Source organism: Nomascus leucogenys, chromosome 12 (genome assembly GCF_006542625.1).
Source record: "Nomascus leucogenys isolate Asia chromosome 12, Asia_NLE_v1, whole genome shotgun sequence".
Taxonomy (NCBI): domain Eukaryota; kingdom Metazoa; phylum Chordata; class Mammalia; order Primates; family Hylobatidae; genus Nomascus; species Nomascus leucogenys.
This window is the reverse complement of record NC_044392.1, coordinates 85426864-85440501: the sequence shown is the minus strand read 5'-3', so window position 1 is coordinate 85440501 and position 13638 is coordinate 85426864. Positions and strand designations below refer to the sequence as shown.

Here is a 13638-nt window from a genome sequence, read left to right as displayed (position 1 = left end):
AGTAGATTCTAATGAAAGAAGGTCATAGACCAATCTTTTGTGAAATAGTGGATTTGAAATGATAGTAAGTTTAAAGAAGTGATTTTTTTTTTTTTTTTTTTTTTTGAGACGGAGTTTCACTCTGTTGCCCAGGCTGGAGTGCAGTGGCGCAATCTCGGCTCACTGTAGCCTCTATCTCCCAGGTTCGAGCAATTCTCCTGCCTCAGCCTCCCAAGTAGCTGGAATTACAGGAATACGCCACCACGCCTGGCCAATTTTTTTTTTTTTTTGTATTTTTAGTAGACATCGGGCTTCACCATGTTGGTCAGGCTGGTCTCAAACTCCTGACTTCAAGTGATCCACCCGCCTCTGCCTCCCAAAGTGCTGGGATTACAGGCATGAGCCACTGCACCTGGCCAAGAAGTGGTATTTTGAAAAGAGCTGAGGAGGAGATGGAGGAGAGAGAGAGAGGGACAGAGAGAGAGAGAGAGAAAAAAAAAGGGAGAGCATGTGCACAAGACAGCAATAATGAGCTGGAAGAATAGATCATTATAGTGGGAGATGACGAATTTGTGATCTCAAAAGGTGAAGCCCACTTGAATGATAAAAGCCTCAGGGAGTGACCAAGGCAGCTGGCTGAAGTGCAGTGGAGGCGAACATCACAGAAGTGAGGAGGTCAAAGTATGGAAAGCCTGGCTAATCCACGTGGACCTGAAGCCACCGCAAATAACAGCAGTACATGGGGTATGAAGCAAAACTGTGAACAGAGTTCAAGGCCATTGGTAAATGGAGGAACTACAGGTGGGTATACAAAACAAATAGATGTGGTAGAGGGGTGGAACTGGTTAGGAGTTTTTACACAACGATGGAAAGATGAAACCGGCTAAAGTCAGATGAGTGTTTATTGTTTGCCAGGCTTTCTGCATACATTAGTCCATTTAATTTTCAGAAACGACCTTCATATGAAACAGGTACTGATTTTATTCCTATTTTATAACAAGGGAACCGAGTTACCGAGAGGTTAAACATCTCACAGTTCTTATCCACTATGTTATGCTGACCCTTATAAAATGGTCGTGGAAGGTGTGTTAATACGTTTCAACTGGAAAAAAAAGGTCAGATCCCCTGAATATTGTTAGGAGCTGGGTTAACTGCTTTGGAAAAACAATGGAAATATTTAAATTCCAGTTGTACTGAAATATCTCTTAATATCCAGCAGGTGGCAGCACTAAGTAACAATTCCATACCAGGTCATCTAACAGAAACATTAATCCATTCTGCACAAATCAAGACTTCTGTACACTCCATGCCTTGATGATTTCTTCAGCAGCATCCAGTGTGCTGTCTTTCTGTAAATTAATGAAATAATCATCATTATTACAGATAGACATAAATTCAAAATGAAGCAAAGATTTAAATATACAACATAATGAAGATTTAAGTGAATATCTGATCTCAAGTGAAGAAAAATTTTCAAAGTGAAAAAGCAAGAGCAGAACCCAGAACAGAAAAACAGTTAACCAAATGAATTATAATTACAGAAACAGGTCAAAGGGTACAGGAGAGTTTACACTGAAAAACAATAGCTGTCTGCTCCACCCCTTTTCCACCCCTTCCTATGACTCCCTCTACCTTCAAGATAACCTTTTATGGCAATTTCTGGTTTTAGTTCTAATGGTTACCACCAAAATCTAACAATGTGCTTATGCTTCTATTTCCTTATTTGTGAACTTCACATATTATCTACTGTATCTATACTTTGCTGTCAACAAAAAAAATTAGTTCATTCACACTACTCTGCCCCTTGCTTTCAAGATTTCATAGTTGTAATTATTGAAAAATAGTTTATTTTTTGAATAGGTGATTCATACTTATAGCATAAAATTAAACAGAGGTGTAAGCAGAGAAAATCCAGCCTTCTGTTGTTAATCTTCTGTTTCTCTACTTCTTTTTCTTTGTCTTCTCTCTCCACCAGAATGATTCAGTCTGAAAGCCAATAGGTGAGGCTGAGCAAAGCGGCTGTCCATGTACGGGGCTGGGAGAGCCTTGACAACCGTAGTGCAGGACACTGCAGCCAGAGTGGAGTGAGCAGGGTGGCCAGCACGGGTGTCATGAGGTGATAGTGCTGGCTGGAACAGGATGTCAGAGTCTGAGTGGGGTAAGTGAGGCGCCTGTATGGTAGGGTGGCCTCATGCAGGGTCCTGGAGCCTGGATGAGATGAGGCAGGCATCTGGCATGGTGTCAGTGCCCAAGAGGGGCAAGGAGGGCTTCTGTGTAGTAGGTGATAGTGGTGGCCTGGTATGGAGTATTGGAGACCTAGATGGGGGCACCTCTCCAGGAGGATGACAGGACAGGTCGGCATGGGTGATAAAGCCCAGGTGGGGTGAAGATGTAATGTAGCAGCCTGGCACAAAATGTCAAAGCCTGAAGGGGGAAAAGGGTATCCTCTCAGGGACTGGGAAGGTGAGGGGTATACAGTGGCTTTGACAGGAGATTGATCCCATACAGAAGTATTGATTAAATTAGTAATTACATGACTAGTGGCCAAATCTGGGAAAATCTAAGTATCAAAATAAGTAATAATAATAGATTATAGCCCACTGTACTATAAAATAAAAATGCAGAAGTCCACATTGATACATATGAATAAGTTAATAAATGAATTGCCTAATGAGATATGGAGGATTTTCATAGTACCTTACTACAAAATATTTACTATTTAACAAGAAAAAGTATAACTTTATAGTAGAAAAGACTGGCAAATACCACCTTAATCAGGTGGTTAAAGTTAACATCACTGGTAATAGGAATAATTGAAATCATGTGCCACCTGATACAATGAAAAGGATAGAGCATCATCCCTTCTGTGGTTTCCCGCCGAAGTGCATAGCCTGAATCTAAGCATGAGGAAACATCAAACTTAAATTAAGGTACTTTCTTAAAAATAATTCATTGATAATTTTCAAAAGTATCAAGATCATGAAAGTCAGAGAAAACTGAGAAACCATTCTAGCTTGAAGGAGACATGACAACTAAATGCAATGCATGATTCTAGCCTGAATTAATTAATTAATTGTTACAAAAAGGACATTATTGGGACAATGAATGACATTTAAATTGGATCTGAAGATTAGATGGAGTATCAAGGTTAACTTCATGATTTTGAGGGTTATATTGTGGTTTGGGAGGAGAATGTCTTGTTTATGAAGAATACACAAGAAAGTATATGGGGGTGATAGGAGCATCATCAGTAATTAAGTTGACGACTTACTCTGAAATAGTTTAGAAAAAAGTTCTTGAAACTTTTAGGTTGAGAGCATTTAAAAATATTTGTTTTAAAGTAAGTCAGCTTCCCACCTATCTTTCTCAGCCACTCAGTTTTTCTCTCCAGAGGCAACACTGGGATTTCGTTATATATTTTTCCAGAGATTTTCATCTATCTTTCTTTTTAAAATTGTATATTTTTTATTGTTCTTGTTTATTTATTTTTAACTTTTATTTTAGGTTTGGGGGTACATGTGAAGGTTTGTTACATAAGTAGACTCATGTCACAGGGGTTTGTTGTAGAGATCATTTCATCATTCAGGTATTAAGCACAGCACCCAACAGTTACCTTTTCTGCTCCTCTCCCTCCTCCCACCCTCCACCCTCAAGGAGGCCCCAGTGTCTGTTGTTCCCTTCTTTGTGTTCATGAGTTCTCATTATTTTTGGCTCCACTTATAAGAGAGAACATGTGGTATTTGGTTTTCTGTTCCTGTGTTAGTTTGCTCAGGATAATAGGCTCCAGCTCTACCCATGTTTCTGCAAAAGACATGACTTCATTCTTTTTTATGGCTGCATAGTAGTCCATGGTGTATATGTACCACATTTTCTTTATCCAATCTGTCACTGATGGACTTTTAGGTTGATGTGAATGTAGCATCATTTATTCAAGCAGCCCCCACTGGTGAATAATTTTGTTGTTTACAATATTTTGCTATTACAAATGATGCCTCAGTGAAAATCCTTGAATATAAGTCATTCAAAATGTGCAAATAAATCCACAAGAAAACACTTGTGGAAGTAGAATTGTTGGATCAAAGGATATGGGAAATCACATCTAAATAGAAATTTTCAAACTAACCACCATAGAGATTTTACAAATTATACTCCCACTCTCAATTTGTGAGAGTGTTTTATGAAACTTTTTAGTTGTTTTGGTTGTTTCCAATCTAAGAGATAAAATTTATTTGCAGTTCTATTTTTCATTTCCCTTACTATGAAATAAGTTGACAACTTTCGTAAGTTTAACAACTACTAAGGATCTTACCCATAATATTATAAAGTGCTATTTTTGCCTTAAATTTATTTACTTTTATCACTTTTATTTTGCTCTGAATTCAAACTGCTTTCTTTCAGTTTCTATTTTCTTGGTATGTTTTTGTCATTCTTTTATTTTTAGCCTTTGTAAGAGGTGGAGTTAGGTGTGTCCACTTTCCCTAGAAACTTCCAGCTACTTCCACACTATCTGCCAATATTGACGGTTGATGTAAGAAGAGCCTGGGCCCATACTGATCCTCCTCTTCTGGCCCCTCTGGAGGCCTTGATCTTATTGTCTAGGTGCCCAAAGGAATTGTCTTTGAAGCCCAATGTATCAAGCAAGGTATATCTCAGTGTTAATAATTGTGTGACAATTATTATTATATCCAGGTTCCATTTGTTCTGCTCTTATTTTTTTCTAGCAACTCTACATATTTTATTTTTCCTCTGCATCAATAATTTTTCTGCCTAATATTTTAAAAATTATTTGTTCCTTTCCACTTCCTTTTGCTCACTTATCTCCATCCTTAGTGTTCTTACAGAAGTATTTAGTGTTCTTTGTGTTGTTTCTATTAATAATGTCACCATAATTTCCAATAGCTTTATTTTTTCTTTTCAATTTCCTACCTGAACTCTGATAGCTCCCATTTGATCTTATAATATCTTACCCTATCTTCCCTGAATTCGTAATATCTCTGCTTTCTCATTTTAAAGGTTTTAAATTTGAAGTAGCACTAATTTTATTTGCTCCATGGCAACATTTTTTTGGGGCGAATATTCTCTAACACTTGTTTTTCCTTGTACCTTTCTCTTTTCCTTATAGTGTCCTATATAGATTCACAGTTGGTTCCTCTTCTATTATTGTTATTATATTTTTTGAGACAGAGTCTGACTCCCTCACCCAGGCTGGAGTGCAGTGGAGCAATCTCAGCTCATTGCAACCTCTGCCTCCTGGGTTCAAGTGATTCTCATGCCTCAGCCTCCCGAGTAACTGAGATTACAGGCATGTACCACCACACCCACCTCAATTTTTTGTATATTTAGTAGAGATGGGGTTTCACCATGTTGGCCAGGCTGGTTGTGAACTGCTGACCTCAAGTGATACTCCTGCCTCGGCCTCCCAAAGTAATGGGATTACAGGTGTGAGCCACCGCACCTGGCCCCTCCTCTTTGATTATTAATCATTTTTGATTGAATTCTCTTTGTAAGCTTCCACTGCCAAAGCATGTACTATACCTATTGTTCTGAGTAATAAGCATGCTACCTGCTGGCTTTGTCTGTGATTTGAAGATAGATTTGCTGATTTGTATAAGGGAGAAGCTGCGGCAGCACCAGAAAAGAGCAGAAATTCTCCTTGTCTCATAGTAAAATTTAATACAGTTGATGTAGGGTTCAGTGGGTGGGAGTTCTTTTAGACCACACTTCTTACCAAATAATTAAATTGGCTACCCCCAGTTTAATACATCTCTTCCGCATTGCTTCAACGTAGCTTTTAGCAAAATGACAGGAGTAAATGAGGAAATCTATAGACCAACCAGAGTCTCCTTTCCACCTTGCCTTACATAGTTTCCGGATGACATGACTGTATGTTTTTGCCCTGTTTCCTCCATCATGCCAAATGGTCTAGAGAAGTTCCTGCTGCCAGTGCATCGACTGCTCCTATTGTTCTCAATAATGAGTATGCTGCCTGCTGGCTTTGTCTGTAATTTGAAGATGTAAAAGCAGGATCCTTTCTAGGGATCTTCCCTCTACCATCACCTTCACAGTATTTAACAGCCTTTCCTTAAACACTGGGGAATTTGTTTTCTATTCTCTTAGTTGTTTTTAAATAATTTCTAAAAAGAGATTAGGGGAGGGCTGGGTTTACCATTTTAAAACTGGAAGTCCTACGTTACTTCTTTCTTCTATTAGTTTTGTTTACAATTTCAAATAATATACCACTATTTCTCAATCCAATGTAAGATGAAGGATATTAATAGCATTACCATTCTTTAAAATTTCAGTCAATTGAATGTTTACATTGTTAGGTTGTTAATATTTACAGTCTATTCTGATCAAGTCTGGCTATCAGTTGTCTCTAAAAGTTGAAAACAGTGTTTATGTTATTCTGACTAGGTTTAAAGATGAGTGAGTTGATAGAGTGTCTTGATCTTAGTAAGACTATTTTCAGTATCAACAACATTTTAAAAATAGCAGTAACACACTTGGAACCTTTTTAAAAAGGAGAAGTTTGATGGTGATAAATCTCTCAGCTTTCATTTGTCAGGGATATCTACTTCATTTTCATTTTTAAACGATATTTTCCTAGATATAGCATTCTAGGCTGTTATTTTTTTTTTTTTATGTCAGTGCTCGGAAGATGTTATTTCATTGTATTCTGGTCTCCATTGTTTCTGATAAGAAGTTAGTTAACATTTCTACCTGGACGTGCTGGGCTCATGCGATCCTTGTACCATAAACTCCTGAGTAGCGAGTACCACAGGCATGTGCCAGCAAGCCTGGCTAATTAAAAATATTTTTGTATAAAGAGAGGATCTCATTACGTTTCCCAGGCTGGTCTTGAACTCCTGGACTCAAGCAATCCTCCCGCCTTGGTCTCCCAACATGTCGGGATTATAGGCATGAGCCACTACACCTGACCTCTGGCTGCCTTTAATATCTTCACTTTCGTTTTCAGCAGTTTATGATGTACCTAGTTGTGCTTTTAAAATATTTATCCTGTTGTAGTTCATTGAACTTTTTAGACATAAGTTGCTTTTCACCAAATATGGGAACATTTTGACTATTATTCCTTAAAATATTTTTTCTGTCATATTCTCTCTCTTTTTTTTCTTGGTTCTCCAATGACACATATATTATCACTTGGTATTGTCTAATAGACCTAAGGTTGTGTTCCGTTTTTAAAAATAATATTTCTCTTTTTTTCAGATTGGATGATTTCTATAAATCTGTATTCAAGTTAACCCTTTTTTTCTGACATCTTCAATACTCTGTTAGCACCATAAGTATTTCATAGCAGATATTATACTTTTAAGTTCTTGAATTTCCATTTAGTTCTTTTTTTTAATAGTTTGAATCTCTCTGTTCACTTATTATAACCACGTTTTCGTCTAATTTCTTAAACATACTTCAAATGTTTGCTTTAAAGTCCTTGTTGGCTAATTTCTACATCTGGGTCATCTTTAGGCCTATTTCTATTAACTTCTTTTTTTCTTTGCTACAGGTCATATTTTCTTGTGTTTTCCTATGTCTAGTAATTTTTCATTGTAAGCTAGAAATTGTCATATTACATAGTAAGGGATCTGTATTATGTTGTCTTCTTTCAAAAAGTGTTGAATTTTATTTTGGTAAGCAGTTAATTTTTTTTTTTTTGAGATGGAGTCTCACTCTGTTGCCCAGGCTGGAGTGCAGTGGCGCCATCTCGGCTCACTGCAAGCTCTGCCTCGTGGGTTCATGCCATTCTCCTGCCTCAGCCTCCCTAGTAGCTGGGACTACAAGCGCCTGCCACCATGCCCAGTTAATTTTTTGTATTTTTAGTAGAGATGGGGTTTCACTGTGTTAGCCAGGATGATCTCGATCTCCTGACCTCGTGATCTGCCTGCCTTGGCCTCCCAAAGTGCTGCGATTACAGGCATGAGCCACTGTGCCTGACCAGTAAGCAGTGAATTTTAAAGCCGTAAGCCAAAATTTAAAAACTGCGTATGAGCATATCATTTTTAGAGACAAAAGAAAATAGAAAAATTGAAATGAGGATACTATATATCCTTTAAAAATTGAAATGAGGATACTATATATGTGTTTTCAATAGAGCAGGGAACTTACTTTAATGAAGCAAAATCGCACAAACTTCTCAAACTGTGATTTAGTCTCTGAGTTACAGAATGCTGAAACGGGGATGGCTGATAGTTTCTGAAAAATAAATAGAAACATATAATAAGAAAACTACTTACACTTCAAATATTAATTTTGGTACTACAGATACTAGAGGCAACTAGATACTTTTAAATAGTCACAATAATTTCCAAAAAGAAAAATGCTTTTAAAAGCCACAAGTGGAGTATCATATAACAATGTTACATTTGATCGATTTCAAAGCATACCAGCAGATTTCCTTCATAAATTAACTATAAAATATAATAGAATCTTGCAAAGAACAATAAACATTACCTTATGTTTAGTCATCCATTTCACAAACTTATAGTCATAAGGCTCATTATTCTTCATATCAGAGAGGTCTGGATCTAAAACCACAATGAAAATTAGGTGGCCTATGAATTTCTTCTGATGCAACATGTATTTCATTTAAGTCTGTCAAGATTCAACATTTTCTCCTATTTAAATTAGCTTGGTTTAGAATTTTCTCAGAACATAGTCACAGAATATGCTGGAGTCTCACACTGTATGGTGGGGTGGGAAGTGAATTCACAGAGCTGTACTGAGAGTCTAAGGCAGTACTCACATATACATCAGGGTGATTAGGCTTATACATGCAGCTTTCAGCACAGGAAGAGAGTAGAAAAGGTGAAGGGCAGAGGAGGGATGCCTTTCCATTGAGAAATAAGATTCTATGATCATTACTAAGGAAATAACTGCTAAATTTATAAGTATTCATCAATAATGATTATATTGCCACATAGCCACTCATTAGACTATAAGTTCCACAAAAGTAAAGTGTCTGTTTGGTAACCTATTGTATTCCCAACCCCTAGGTCAGTGTCTAGCACATAAGTGACAAAAAGTATATTTGTTGAATGAATAAATTAATATTATGCATTATTTATAAATACAGGATATCTGTTTAGATCTTCCAAATGCTACTTTTATTTTTCTTCTCTTGCTCCCATATATTATACTGTTTTTTAAATTTCTGAAAAAGTCAAATATATACTCCTACATGCTCTTGCCTCAATCTTGCTTTAAGGTCTGGGCAAGATATATCTCTGGCATTCAGTTTCAGCAATCCACATTTCATATTGTTTCAACTTTATTGACTTGTACTCTTCGATCTTCTTGAATGCCCTAAAGCAACTAATGTTGATGGTTATCGTCATCCAAGAAATTTTATAATTTATTGCTGAAAACAAATTGAGGCAGATATCTTACTTCTTTCTTTTTTTTTTTTTTTTTTTTTGCATAGGAACCATGAATGTTTATTTTTTTTTATTTTTATTTTTTTTATTATACTTTAGGGTTTTAGGGTACATGTGCACAATGTGCAGGTTTGTTACATACGTATCCATGTGCCATGTTGATTTCCTGCACCCATTAACTCGTCATTTAGCATTAGGTGTATCTCCTAATGCTGTCCCTCCCCCCTCCCCCCACCCCACAACAGTCCCCGGAGTGTGATGTTCCCCTTCCTGTGTCCATGAGTTCTCATTGTTCAATTCCCACCTATGAGAGAGAACATGCGGTGTTTGGTTTTTTGTCCTTGCGATAGTTTACTGAGAATGATGTTTTCCAGTTTCATCCATGTCCCTACAAAGGACACGAACTCATCATTTTTTACAAGAAAAAAAATGATATCTTACTTCTTTCTTCTATACACTAAATACTAGTGGTTCTTTTCAAATTAATCATGTAAAACCTTTGACACTGAAGAAAGGTTCACCTGTATTTTTAAAACAAAGCCCTAATATCCTTTTACCTGGTATTTTAATCTCCATTCTCCCGTGTTTTAAGGAGAACATAAAATTTCCAAGTAATAATGCTAACAACAAACTGCAATTTATTGAACACTTATTATTGGTTAAGCATGTTACATGATCATCTCATTTAGTTGTTACCACAATTCTGAGAGGTAATGATAATCCTCTGTTTACAGATAAGGAAGTTAAATTATTATTTCAAGGTATTTATATGTAATTCAGGTTTGGCCCTAACAAAAATACCAGCTAAAAAACTTAGTCTAATTGTAAATTATGTAAAAATTCCATGTGACAGGTATACAACAGCAGTGTATTGAAGGTACACAGGTAGCCAGAGAAAGGAGTGAACACCTAAGGGAGTAGAAGAGGATTATTAACTAATTCTAATTGACACTGTACTACTCATTTATTCTTGTAGAGCTTAGACAAAAGGAATTTATTTATTTATTTATTTTTTGACATGGAGTTTCGCTCTTGTTACCCAGGCTGGAGTGCAATGGCACGATCTCGGCTCACTGCAACCTCCACCTCCTGGGTTCAAGCAATTCTCCTGCCTTAGCCTCCTGAGCAGCTGGGATTACAGGCATGTGCCACCACACCTGGCTAATCTTTGTATTTTTGGTAGAGATGGAGTTTTACCATGTTGGTCAGGCTGGTCTCAAACTCCTGACCTCAAGTGATACACCCGCCTCGGCCTCCCAAAGTGCTGGGATTACAGGCATGAGCCATGGTGCCCTGCCAGAAAAAAGTAATGTAATACCATGATGCTGAAAAAGGAAAGAAGGGAATAAATACAATCATAAAGGTTTTATAATCAGAAGGAAGTTGGAATCTATTTCTTTTGACATGCCTCAGCCAGACATCCTCAAGAGAACTAAATAAAGTCTTTCTTTATTGACAGTAAGAGTTTAAATCAAATGTGTGAGCATATTTAAGTAATCTATGAAGGCCCAAATTTGTTTTTGCATTCTTACTATCTCCTCCATAATTTTGGATCCTATTATTTCACTAGAAAACTGTAATAATCTCATTTGAAATCTTGTCTTCTAATTACTGGATTCAGAGGCCAGCTTTGATACTTATTAGTTGATTAACTTCAGTAAATTACTTGATTCTCTATCTCCTCTTCTCTGTCAATAGTGATATAATAGCACCAATTTCATACAGCTTTTGTGAGAATATATTTGCAAAGCTCCTAATGTAATTCATACTGTATCATAAATTCTCAATAAATATTAACTAGTCAGCCCTTACTATTAATTGTAAAGGGAAGTAATTACTATTTTCATGAATATTATGGTTTACTTTTATTCTCAAGCTACGATTAAATAAGTTTTTGTTTTTATCTCTAGTTTATGGGCCAACTTTTAGTATATGGAAGAATTATCACATTGCAAATTAAGCAGATGAAAAGGTAAAACAAAACATAAATTTCTTTATATGTAGGAAGGTTTTGTGGACATTAACATTTTTCCACATGAGTGAAGGAAGACCATAAAAAAAATCTTTTCATTATCAGAAAAGCTTTCCTAACCAAAATCCTTTTTGCTCCTATTATCACCACACTAGTTCAAGATCTAAGACCTAAATTAGTATTGCATATAGAATGGATTGACTGAGGAAAGAAATGGAAACTAATTAGGAGCTTAATGTAATATTCTGAGTTTTATCACTGTTCTTTTGATAGTTAATGTCACAATGTGATAAATCGAGTTTCATATCTGGAAAAATTTGGTTCCAGGAAAGAATTGTTCTTATCTAAAAAGCTAAGTTTCCTTTTATTCAAAAACTATGCAACTAATTTCATTTTGCTGTTTGCCTTTACTGTCAGGAAGTTTAGTCTCAAGTTAATGCTAATTACAATACTATGTGAACCTAGGTGACTGAAATATTTGCTTTCTTCCCCTCCTATGTGTCACTGATTTTTTTTTTTTAATTTAAGAGACAGGATCTCACTATGTTGCCCAGGCTGGTCTTGAACTCCCAGGCTCAAGCAATCCTCCTGCCTTGGCCTCCCAAAGTGCTGGGATTACAGTCAGGAGTCACTGCACTGGCCATGTGTCATTGATTTTTGATTTAGATACAATCATTTCTATTTATATATTACTGCATAGAAAACTATTAATAGGAGTAGGCTCACATTCCTTTTGGAAGCATATAAAGTATAAATGTTCTTTTAAAAAAATAATAATTCATATGGAAATCTTGTGGATTTATGATTCAAAGGCAAAAATATAAGTGATGACAACTGTGCTAATATTTCTTTTTATCATTTCATAAAATGAACTGCACATTTAGACTCAATATAGAAAAAGCACTTCCCAAATCTCAGAGTCTAGAACACCTTAAGGGGTTTTATATAAGCACAGAGCTTGGGAGCCTGCTAAATACAGCTCTACGGCAATAGGACTGCGGGAATCTTTGCTTGTCAAAGCCTCTTCTCTCACAACAAATGAAGAAATAAGCTAATGTGAAAGGAAGGAGAGTGTTTCAGTTTGAGCCAAACCTCATGTAATGAATTCTTATGACTGTATGTTGCCTTGGCATCCATTATGAATATAAGTTGGTCTTTCTTATACCAGAAGCAGGGCTTAGTCACCCTTGACACAATTTCCACTTCTCTTCCTCCTCACAGTTCCTCAGTGTAGTTGATTCCGATATCTGCCTAAGACAACCACCTCCTGGCGAGCACCTCACTGTGGGACAGCTAGATACAACCTACTTTACTTGCCCACTGACCCCCACCCTCCTCATGGACTGCCTAGATATGCCACAGTGACCACCTCTCAGTCACAGCCTGACACCGTGAGCTTGTGCCTGCTTGCTCTAAACCCATCTGTTAGAAGTCTCTGCAGGAAAGCTGCTTGGGTAACACCCTGGGCCCCAAAAAGGCTTTGGCCCACAGATCCCACTCTCTCTCTGTTCCCCACCTCCTGGTTGAGTGTGTATATCCTGGACCACTCCTCACTTCCCATTGGTCCCGGGAGGCCTGCTGCCTCCTCTGTGTCCCAACTGACCAACACACTGGAACCTAACTCTCCTCCTCCTAGAGAGTGGCTATCTCTGTGGAAATAAACTGGATACAGGTCAGACAAGAGCCACAAGGGTGTCTGCCAGTATAAACCAGTTTCCAGGGATGTCTGGTCATGGGTCAGACACTTAACATCAGGCCATCTGCCAGGATAAACAAGTAGCCCGTGAAAGGCACACTGCAAACATCCAGGACCTCCCCCTGGAGCCCCATCAGGGAACAGCTAGAGTTTATAGCCCCTTTCCAGAGACACAGACCTGAAGATCAAATTACAGGAAAATCATAACACCTTACTTTTCTGAAATTTGCTAAGATGATAATGAACTATTACAAGTAAAAATTGCTAGCATCAAATGCTTATAGTAAGAAAGAACTCAGCCAGTGGCTCATGCCTGTAATCCCAGCACTTTGGGAGGCCGAGGCAGGTGGATCACTCATTAAGCTCAGGAATTCATGACCAGCCTGGGAAATGTGGCAAAACCTCGTCTCTAAAAAAAATTTAAAAATTAGCTAGGTATGGTGGTGCATGCCTGTGTTCCCAGCTACTCAGGAGACTCAGGTGGCGGGATGGCTTGAGCCCAGGAGGCAGAGGTTGCAGTGAGCTGAGATCATGCCACTGCACTCCAGCCTGGGTGACAGGGCCAGATCCTGCCTCAAACAAAACAAAACAAAACAAAATGA

The 13638-nt window shown here is 37.5% G+C and overlaps 1 protein-coding gene across 9 annotated transcripts in view; it reads right to left on the bottom strand.

The window, feature by feature from the left end:
• Positions 1-858: 858 nt before the first annotated feature.
• KYAT3 (kynurenine aminotransferase 3) overlaps positions 859-13638 on the bottom strand; it is an 86995-nt gene continuing 74215 nt past the window's right edge. For 6 of the 9 annotated variants that reach the window (XM_030825091.1, XM_030825095.1, XM_030825090.1 and 3 more), the window contains 3 exons: positions 8446-8519; positions 8101-8187; positions 1337-2403 (listed from right to left, as the gene is read on the bottom strand). In XM_030825091.1, coding sequence (XP_030680951.1) covers positions 2296-2403; positions 8101-8187; positions 8446-8519 — 269 coding nt within the window. In that variant the 3' untranslated portion in view covers positions 1337-2295. The other 3 variants (XM_003260023.2, XM_030825089.1, XM_003260024.3) reach the window with 2 other exon arrangements.